This window comes from Pteropus alecto, unplaced genomic scaffold (assembly GCF_000325575.1).
Source record: "Pteropus alecto unplaced genomic scaffold, ASM32557v1 scaffold39, whole genome shotgun sequence".
Lineage (NCBI taxonomy): Eukaryota > Metazoa > Chordata > Mammalia > Chiroptera > Pteropodidae > Pteropus > Pteropus alecto.
The window spans coordinates 4,616,949-4,626,776 of record NW_006443568.1 but is presented as its reverse complement, the minus strand read 5'-3'; the positions used below and the strand labels follow the sequence as shown (position 1 = coordinate 4,626,776).

The window sequence follows — 9,828 nt, the reverse complement described above, 5'->3', positions numbered from 1 at the left end:
TGAAATAATAGTGTTTACCAGAGGAAGGGGTGGGAGAAGAAAGGAAGAAGAGGAGGGGACAGTGGGAAGCAGGAACAATGCAAAGCCTATTGATTGGTATCTCTGGGGAGGGGGTCTTTGTGGTCTGCAGCTCACAGCTGCTCAATAGAAAGTTCTGTGGAACTACTGGTCTCTGTTCTGCATATAGCCACATACTATTAGTCTCAGGCCATATCTGGGACCTCAGCCTGTCACTCACCAGTGTTCACCTTTATGAGGCTCAAGAGAAGAGAGCCCTCCCCTAGACTCTGTAAACCCCAGGACAATCTTAGACCAGTCAGGCTCTTTGAGCTTCGGGTCAAGAATAAGAAAGGCCGAGGAAGCCCCAAATTACTGTAAGAACTGAAAGAAGCAAATGTGGCTTGATGATTAAGAACCAGGATCTGACTCAGCCAGACAGGGAATTGGTTCCCAGTTCTGCTCTCGGGTTTATAAGTTGAATAAGAAGGTAGAAGAAATGCTAACTTGGGGTCCTCGCTCTAGCCCAAGCTGCTATCAACTTACTGTAAGAATCTCATTCTTTACCCTTTTGAGCCTCAGTCTCCTTGAAAAGAAGACGCTGGACTGATCCCTGGAGAAAGCAATGACACCTGGAGCCACAGAGCAGTGAGGCCTCTGCCGGGAGGTGCCTCCCTCAGCTCTGTAGTGACCATTGGACGGCAGAGACCAGCCTTTTGTCCTTGAAACCTCAAAAGGGCAAATAAAAAAGACTTTAATTCAGATTTTTCCCAGCTCTCTGTCATGACACTCGACTCGCACTCTCCTCTGTCTCAAATCCCTTTGCCTACTTTGTCTGTTGAGTAAACTACTCATGCTTCAAGACTCATGTGCCATTTCTTCTGAGGGACAGCTTCTCTGACCTATCCTGCCTGGCGCTGAGATGACCATCTCTGTGCTGACACTTATGTTGTACGTACTCCTATAATAGGATTTATGAAATTGAAAGGATTTGCTTACATATCTGGCTCCTTCCTTTTGACTGCACACTCTAGGTAAGAAATCATATTTTGACCATCTTGGTTAATCTAGTAATAAGTATATCGCAGGTTCTCAAGAAAGAAAAAATGGACTGGATGGTAAAATGGTCTGGATGAAGAAGAGGATCATTCTCTCTTTAATGCAAAGCCATGTGGTCCACCACTATATTTATTTCTGTGCTGTAACAGCTTGGTCTTGTTCCCTAGACTGATAAATCAGGCTGCTAGGGCTCTTGACAGATTTTTCTCATTAAAGATGACATACAAGAGGCAGTGCTGGGAGAATTTTAACAGGCAGGGAAAGAAGTCTGGCCCCAGGGAATAGTGATTCGCACCTTCAGAGAACTTACCTCATAAGTAACCTGCTGGAGTTATTTCTAATCTGCTAGATATAGTCTCAAGTGTTACCCCTCACTAGCAGCCTTTCTTGGCTCCTCTCCCCAAGGCTAGGTAGTGCCTTGTGTTTCTACAGTGCTCGGAGCTCACATATATTACAGCACTCATCGTGTTGTACCGTACTTGTCTGTCCAGGCTCTGCTTTCCTTGGAGGGCGAGATTCCAGTCTTATTTATCTTGGCTTACCCAGAACTGGCAAATAGTAGTCAGCAAATATCTGCTGAATGATGAGAAAATAAACTGCCCACTTCCTCATCTCCCTGTGTGGTTCTTACACGTCTCTGGCCAGCCCCGAGCCTTTTCGTTGACTCTTAGAGAATTTCAAAATAGTCCCACTGCCAATGTCCACTCGCTCGAGGTGAAAAGCTATAACTATACACTCCAAGATTCACCATTGTGCCCATTGTGAAGAAGGACTCATTTATTCCAACTTATGTGGCTTTCTTCTTCAAAGCTAGGCTAGAAGCATGAAACAGAATCAGGAGCTGATGAGCATCCCAAGGTTGGAAGACGGGAGAGAGAGACACTTGGCTGGTATCTTAGTATGTCCATGGGAAAAAGGAAAGTTTGAAATTTTTCCCTGACCCATAGTCCTCCTGAGTTTTCTGGGATAGGATCCTTCTTTCTGGAGCCCTTACCTGGTGCAATGAGGGGGTGGGTAGCCACAGCGGGCACCATCCGGTTGAGCCCAGCCCGGCCCTCCAAGCTCCCTGGCACACTGCTGTTGCCATCTCCTTTCTTGAGAGGCTCCATCACACTGTCAGTTATGCCAGGCTTGGCACCTGCAGGGGAACCCTGAGCAGTGTTTCTGCCTTGTGATGGGGTAGGCAGAGGCTGGCTACCACCTGGTGTGGTTTTCAGGGCCAAGCTGGGCAGGACAGGCTGAGTGGGGGTAGGGCCCGAGGCTGCTGCAGCTGGTGTCTGCTGTGTTCGGAGGGTCAAGTTCTGTACCTGGAAAAGAGGGATCTATAGCAGTCCACAGAATGTGGGTAGAGGCAATGCCAACAACACAACTAAGATAAGGAAAGAGTTAGGGATGGATCTAGGAATGGCTGAACAGGATAGTGGGTTGTAAAGTCAGAGAGGAAGAAAGAGAGAATGAGTTAGGGGCTGAAAGAGAAACCAGGAGCATGTGGAGTTTCTAAAGGGGACAAGAAAGTGCTAGTGATTGGATCCATCAGCAGAAGAAATGGAATTCAGAGAAGGGAAGACTGCCCAGGCTTCGGGAGAGGCAGGCAGGTCAGGCTCTCTCTTCCTTCTGGTACCTCCCCTCTTCCCCCAAACTATTAGGATGGGATGCAAACCACTTAGAAAGAATTCCCAGATACAGCGGGGCATGGGGCTTCCCCAACTGGAAAAGGCCAGGGCAAAAGTGAAAGTTAATTGACAAGCAAGGTTGAGGCAAAGGATTATTATGTTCTCAGAATAAGGTTTATGAGGATTTGGGCCTGTTTACTCAACCTGGTCCCTGGTGCCCTCTGCTGGACACACAGAAGCTGTGCCAGACTTGCATTTGACCAAGTCTTGACAACCTTGCTAAGTGCTCTCCACGTGGTCCTCATTCTGTAGCTGGGGAGTGGGGAGACGGGAGTGGGAGGATGTTCCTCTCCCCAGGTGTCCATAGAATCTTTACAGCCACAGCAGTGTCTGTGTGCTCCCAGCAGAAGGTAGGGACCCAGGACTCATCTTTGCTCCCTCTTCCATGCCATTCCCTCTCATTCCTAGAGGTGCGAGCGTGTGTAACCAGAGCAGGATTTTCTACTTGAAAAGCAACAACAGCAGCAGAAGTTACACTGGGGAGAGTGTAAGATGCAACGGTAGTGATGACCACACATTCATTCATTCCTGGCTGTCGTGCTGGCCTCAGCATGCTGCTTTCTGACTCCTGACTTACGTTGCGGGAACAGAGTCAAGGGTGGCTGAGGCCTTCTCAGCTGGGAATGAAGGAGCAAGTCTGGGGGCATTGGGCTGTCCTGTCTCCCATCTGCTTTCCTAGAAGATCCCAGCCTTTCCACAGAGTCAAAGCTCCACCAGGGCTTGGGCCCATACCCAGTATCAGTACCCCTCTATGGGGGTGCCCACCCCCCTGCCCTCCCAGAAGCATGGAATCCTCACCTGGGCAGGGGTGGGGGGCCGGGCGGGGGAGCCAGTGCCGAGCTCAGGCTGCACAGTAGCGACGGTGGCCGTGGGCGTGAAGATGAGCTGAGGGGACAAAGGAACAGTGCCGCCTAGGCTCCTAGCTACCTGCACCAGGTTACCTGGCTGGGCCTGGAATCACAGGAAACGAGGCGCCTTTTACCTGCCCAATGTGGGCTCAGCCACAGGACAGAACAGTTTAGCCAGGGAGCAGATATGGGGAAATAGGGAGGCAAGGTAGGGGAGGAGTCTGAGGGGTTCGCCTGGAAATTTCAAGAGGCTTGTGGCATCCTGACTCAGCTGGGTAGCAAAGTGAGTGCTGGGGGAGAGCTGCTCTTGGGCTGCACCCAGGTGGGGTTTACTGCAAAGCCTCTGTGAAGAGCTCATCCTAGAGGGGACCTACATTCATAGGACACCCTGTAGCTGCTCTCTCCACAGCATCCTGGGCAGCAGGGACCCTGGGGTGAGACAGATGCCCTAGGACCATTTTCTAGGTCTAATCCACTCCTGTTGGGGTCAGAACAGGACTCAACTCCAAAAGGGATCATTTGGTCATTTTTAAGTCAACTTTAGATTCATGTGTGTGCATGCATGTATGTGTGTGTGCGTGTGTGTCTGCATGCGTGCGTGAGTGTGTAGAGACAACAGTGGCAGTAGGAACAGAGAGCCTAGAGTTGTACTTGTGTGTTTCCTTCCACGGGGTGCAGGCTACATGATGGCCTCTGCATGACACTTCCAACCTTGCGAGTCTAGCTCAGCATCCCTGTGGACATGCTGGAGTCTGACAGTGTGCTTTCCCCAGAACCCTGTGATGTACCTGCGCCTGCTCCTCTGTGCATGTGCACTCTGCTTTGGGGAGGGAGGCAGATAGACTTTGAGACTCCAGTTGGGGTAGTTGAGTAGGACGAGGGAGTGAGAACACTGAAGACAAAGGCAAGTGAGGGTGGTGTTGCAATGTGGCTGTCTGGTTCCCTAGAGAAGTGGAAGTCTACTCCATACTGTGTGTCTCAGAAGCAAGTCCCTGGGAATTGAGCTGCACCTTAAACGATGAACTCAGATTCAGAACAGAAGTGCCTGGAGCAAGACCAGAAAGCTCCTAGTGTCAACTTCTGGCCACAGGAGCAAAGGGAGGGGTTGTCTTCAGAATAGTGTGTCAAGGAGCTCAAGGGAGAAATCTTTAGAATGGGAGAAATGAGACTGGACTCACAGCGAGCTGAGCCCAGTGCAGAGCTAGATTTTATGCCTCCTGGGGAGCATGCTGCTAGTTAGAGTACATGGATGTTCATGCACTTGCTTATCTTACATGGCTGAGTAAGATACTGACCATTTGGGAATGGACTCCTGCATTTTCAACCCTAATTAATTTTAAGGAGTGGATTCTGATAAGATGACAATTTTGTTTTACTCTAGGAGGGGAAGGAAAGGAGGCATCAAGGGTAACTTTATTTCAGCTTGGAACCCCTCCTGTCCTTGAGTGAGTGAGTCTATACCAAAGCTCCCACTCAGCCTTCCAGGCCACCCCCATTCTTTATTCCACCCTTATCTCTCGCCAATTGTTCCCCAGTGCTTCTTCCACACCCTTCACTAATCCCCAAACCTTCTCTAATCTTCCAGCTCCCGACTTCTCTGCCTGTTCCCTACTGGCCCACCTGAGCCATGGCCCAGGTTGGGTACTCACCATCTGTGCCCTCAGATACATCTGTGCTTGGCTTGCAGTCAGGGCTGGAGAAGATGTGTTGCCTAGGAGCACAGCCTGCTGGGCGATGCCCGAGGCTGTTGCTGAGTTGACACTCTGAGCCCGGTTGATGAGCTGGGCTGCTGCTGGGGAGGCTGCCAGATTTATCTGATGAGAGAGACACAAGCAGTAGGAAATAGGAGGTTCTGCTGGTTAACTTTGTGCCCCACCCCCATCCATTTCTTTCTCTCCCTCTCTGTTCCTCAGTGGATTCAAAAACCTTCTTTAGGACCAGCTCTGGTCCTTGGGCCCTGGATCTTCTGTGCAGGGAGGATTTAATGGGCAGAGAACTAAGCTATGGACAGAGAGCCCTAACATTGGGAAGATGACAGGGAGTTATTAAAGTAAGGGTTACGAAAAGGCAAACCCTTTTTTTCTGGAAAGAGCAATAGAATCCAGCCATGATTCTACATGGTTAAGGATTCACCATAATTGGGTCTGGGAGCCTGCAAGCATTTTGGACAAGGAGGAAGGAGCTGGTCTCAGAGCTGCGGGCTCTACCTGTTGCTCCCCATCCTACTCACCGAGGATGACTGGGCTGGGGCCTGTGCGGACACACTGCTGCTTGAAGTGCCTCCTTGTCTGTTGGCCACCAGGCTTGCCTATAAAAGAACAGTTCTAATCACTAGTGTCCCAGGTCCCTCCAATGATGCTCCAGGCTCTCACCTTCCAAGGAAGTGCTACAGGGTGGTGGAAAGGAGTCAAACCTCCATTCTGTCCCATCCGTGTGACCTCAAGCAAGTGCCTCAGTTTCCTCTTTCATGAAGTAGGGATAATAACAGTGTCTATCTTGTAGAGTTGCTGAAAGGATGACACAAGGCCAAGCATGTACGTTTAAGTACTCAAACTGGCAGCTATGGTTGTTCCCAAGGTTTCCAGCTCTCTTCAGCCCTCGGCTCCACCCCACTCTGTCATATCCTGCTCTCTGGTCCCTGTGCAGACAGCTCTGCACGTAATGTCTGAGACGTCCAGCCTGCTGTCCTCCCCGTGGCCAGCTTCGCCTCGTCCTTCATGTGTCAGTGTCGATGTTACTCCAGCAGAGACGCCTTCCCTGGCCACCCAGTCTAAGTCATCCTTGTTATAAGTCACAGCACTCCACTCTTCTCCCTCACAGAGCTTATCACAACTAAGACATTTAGATATTTTGTTTCCTTGTCTATTTGGGTTTCCGTTTACTGGCTGTCTTCCCACTATAAGCTTCAAGAATTCAGGGTCCATGGTATTCTTGTTCAGTGTCTGACATGAACTTTGGCATACTGTAGGTGCATAAAAAATTTTGTTGAATGAATGAATGAATGATGAGTTTTTCTCAGCCACTAAGAATAGACAGGCAAACTGAATGGGCAATGGCCTTCTCGCGTGGACCCCTCCTTGACCCTCGGTCCCATCCCTGTGGTGTGGCGATGTGGTGAGGAAGGCCTGTCCCAGCCTTCTTTCCTTGGGCTGGGCGGGCTAAGAGTTCCAGCTGCTCCATTCGTGAGCTGTGTGACCTTGGGCAAGGTGCTTAACCTCCCAGAGCCTCTTTCCTCACCTGCCAAAGGCTGCCGAAGGCAATCATACCTACTTCACAGGGTTCTGTGAGGATCCAGTGAGAGGATGCATGGGGTGCACTTGTGCAAGGCCTGCTTCTTCCCCTCTTACTTTGCAATGACTACGGCTCTGGGTGGCACCAGTGGCGCTCCTGGAGTTCTTACCTGCTGCACAGCCGCCAGGCTCTGGAGCTGGGCGCTGCCGAGGTGCTGCTGCTGAAGTGCCGCCGTCTGCAGCATGAGGTGCTGCTGCTGTGCCGCGTACATCTGCTGCAGGTACTGGGCTGCCGTGCTGGGCTGCCTGTGCAGGGCCTGCTGGATCACCTGAGGGTGGGGAGAGGGCAAGAGCCAGTGCTATCGACGGGCCAAACAGCTCACCTGCTGCAGACCCACCGCTTCTGCAAAAATGCCTTTCAACCCCATCCCTCCTCAACTGCTCAGGAAAGGACACCAGGTCTGTGACCGCCACCACAACCCATGGCCACTCTCAGGGAGGTGGGGAAGCAACAGTGTGCAAAGCTGTATGCATTTCTGCCTTGTTTATTTTGCATCTCTTCAGCGCACATGCTCCTGTGTTCTTCCCTAGTACCGTCCGCCCCTGTGTCAGCTGTCCCTGTGGGGAAAGTCAAGGCAGCCCCAGCACTGCTCTGATCCACCCTCAGGGCTGTGGGGAGGCTCAGGGAGGCAGAAGTCTTTTAGCCTCCAGTGACACTGCGTCCCATGCCAGTAACACTCCCCTTCTCTACCATTCTTCAGCCTGAGATGAGGGTGACTGGAACACAGGGGAAGGTGATGACAGAGGGAACCAAAGTTCAACAAGGCAGAGAAGGAAAGGGGTGGGAAGAAAGAGACAATGCAGAGGGGGCCTAGCAACACATCGGCTTAGCAACACAACAGCCGTACTAACACTTACCCAAGGGCAACACCCTCCCGCTGGGGCCTCTGGGCAGACTTGGGCGGCTTCTCAGGGTCTGCCCCTAGCTGCCTGGAAAGTCCTAAAAGTCCCTTTGAAAAAGGCCCCCTTGCCCTTGCAGAGCAGGCCAATGCCGCAGGGATGATGCGTTTCTCTCTTATTCTTTCTCTCCCTCTCCTCATTGCTCCCTCTTTTGAGCCACCATCTCCTACGCCCTGGCCTCACTGCCATTTCCTCTTTCTTAATGGGACTGGCTTGGCCACACTCTCTAGGAAGCCACAATAGGCTCTTTGATCCCCTTCCACTCTTCAATCTCAAGCCTCACCCCCACCCTCAGGAACAAAGAAAAGTGAACGCCTTTCCCCAGCCTTGAGATCCTGTCTTCTTGTGAGCCCCGGAGAAATTTCTTCTCTTTCTTCTCCTTGGTCACCCTCCTGCCATCTCTTCCCAACTTTATGCCCTACGGGAGCCCCAGCCGGGCTTTGGCTACTTCTTGCCCTCAGCTCCCCTGAATCTCTGGCCACGGGGCTGCTCCCGACCCTGGGCCAGGGAGCCTCCAGTCTGGATCTCTCTGCTCAGTGTGGTTTCTAGGGCTGGTGGCTCTAGGATAAAACCGTTGGGCTCAGATTTGAGGTTCTGTGAAAACAGGCTGATTCACAGATACTGCATGGGCCCTGGGGTCTCTCCAGATACCCCCGCCCCATCCCAATGCTTTGACATCCTTCCTTCAATGTTCTTTTCCCTCTGAGGGTCCCGATTTTACATGAACTTGGTTCTTTTTATTCTTGTTCTCCCCAGAATCCTTTCTTCTTATTCCCTTCACCTAAGCCTCTCGATTTACTTAGACTCCTAAGAGAACCTCCCAGCAGTCCCAGAAGCAGAAGAGATACTGCAACTCTTCCTCCCCAGAGGATGTCAGTGAAGAATTAGCTTCGGCGTAGAACACAACCGTGGGTCATGTCATCTGCCAGAACAGAAGCCCCAAATCCTTTTCGCTTAAATTTGTGATGACAGGCAGAAGGACCATACATTCTAATGTCAGATGCTAGAAACTAGAGCTAAAATATTCATGTACAAAGTGGCCAGAGGCTGGGTGGGGGCTGTGGGTGGCATGGATGGGTGCAAAAAACAGGCTTTCATTTAAGTGTGAGGCAGAGTTAACTGGGAGAGGGGAGATTCCAGAGTATTCGATGGTGCCTTCTTTAACTAGATTTTTCAGGCCCCTTCACTGTCCGCTGTGGCTTCTCTTCTATTTCTTAATCTGGGCTTAGGGCCAAAGCAGGATGAGGTCACTTGTCTAGTACATCCAAGCAGTAATAGTAAAGTTACTTAGAGCAAATCCTTCTTGGCTGTGGTCTCCGTTTTCTGACTGTTTTATCCGGGAACCTCAAACAGATGTGGTAGCGATTAAGAATAAAAGTTTGGGGGGAGAATTAAGTTCAGCTTTTTTTTGTCTTTACCTGAATGACCTTGGACAAATGACTACCTTCTATGAGGCTCAGTTTTCTCAACTATAGAATTGTACCTAATAATAACCATTTTCACAGCTGGAGGAGAAGATGAATAGGGAAGATGATTTTACAGTGCTGGGCACATAGCAGATGGCAATACATGGTCACAGTTGCATTTTGGATTAGTGTGATCACCTGGAAGGCCTCAGGGATGACACTTTGCAAACTGCTGCTTTAGGAAAGAAGGATTGGTTTGGGGTTCTTTTTTGGTTCTCTGTCTTTAAGAAACATATTTGTTACAGGGCAATGGTCACTTAGATCATGGGTGTAGGTTGCAGCTGAGCTTCTCCCTTCCATTTTCTGTTTGTTATTTTTACTTGTCTCCTTACACTTTCACACACCTATCTTCCCAAAACAGTACTCTGGGATCTGATCACCAGGTAAAAAAGGAATTTTCCTGACCTGCTAAGTATTCCCATTTTCCCCCAAACTTCCTTGATTGGACCCATCTAGCATCCTCCTCGAATTATGCACAAACATATACCAACTAACGCTCTCCCTGTGCCCATTCTAGGTTCAATATGCAGGTTATTTTGCCAGACGGTGCTGACATGTCCTTCCGGCTAGCCCTAGAAATGACCGAGGATTGCAA

General features: G+C 50.3%; 1 protein-coding gene across 2 annotated transcripts in view; it reads right to left on the bottom strand.

Annotated features, from left to right (window-relative positions):
* The window catches only part of PHC2 (polyhomeotic homolog 2), a 44,743-nt gene extending 37,610 nt beyond the window's left edge, over nucleotides 1-7,133 (bottom strand). Inside the window, exons 1-5 of one of the 2 annotated variants that reach the window (XM_015598859.2) lie at nucleotides 6,978-7,133; nucleotides 5,808-5,885; nucleotides 5,227-5,391; nucleotides 3,528-3,680; nucleotides 2,051-2,363 (exon numbers count right to left, since the gene is read on the bottom strand). In XM_015598859.2, coding sequence (XP_015454345.1) covers nucleotides 2,051-2,363; nucleotides 3,528-3,680; nucleotides 5,227-5,391; nucleotides 5,808-5,885; nucleotides 6,978-7,079 — 811 coding nt within the window. In that variant the 5' untranslated portion in view covers nucleotides 7,080-7,133. The remainder of the gene's footprint in view (nucleotides 1-2,050; nucleotides 2,364-3,527; nucleotides 3,681-5,226; nucleotides 5,392-5,807; nucleotides 5,886-6,977) is intronic. The other variant, XM_015598860.2, reaches the window with a different exon arrangement.
* Between the last annotated feature and the right edge of the window lie 2,695 nt (nucleotides 7,134-9,828).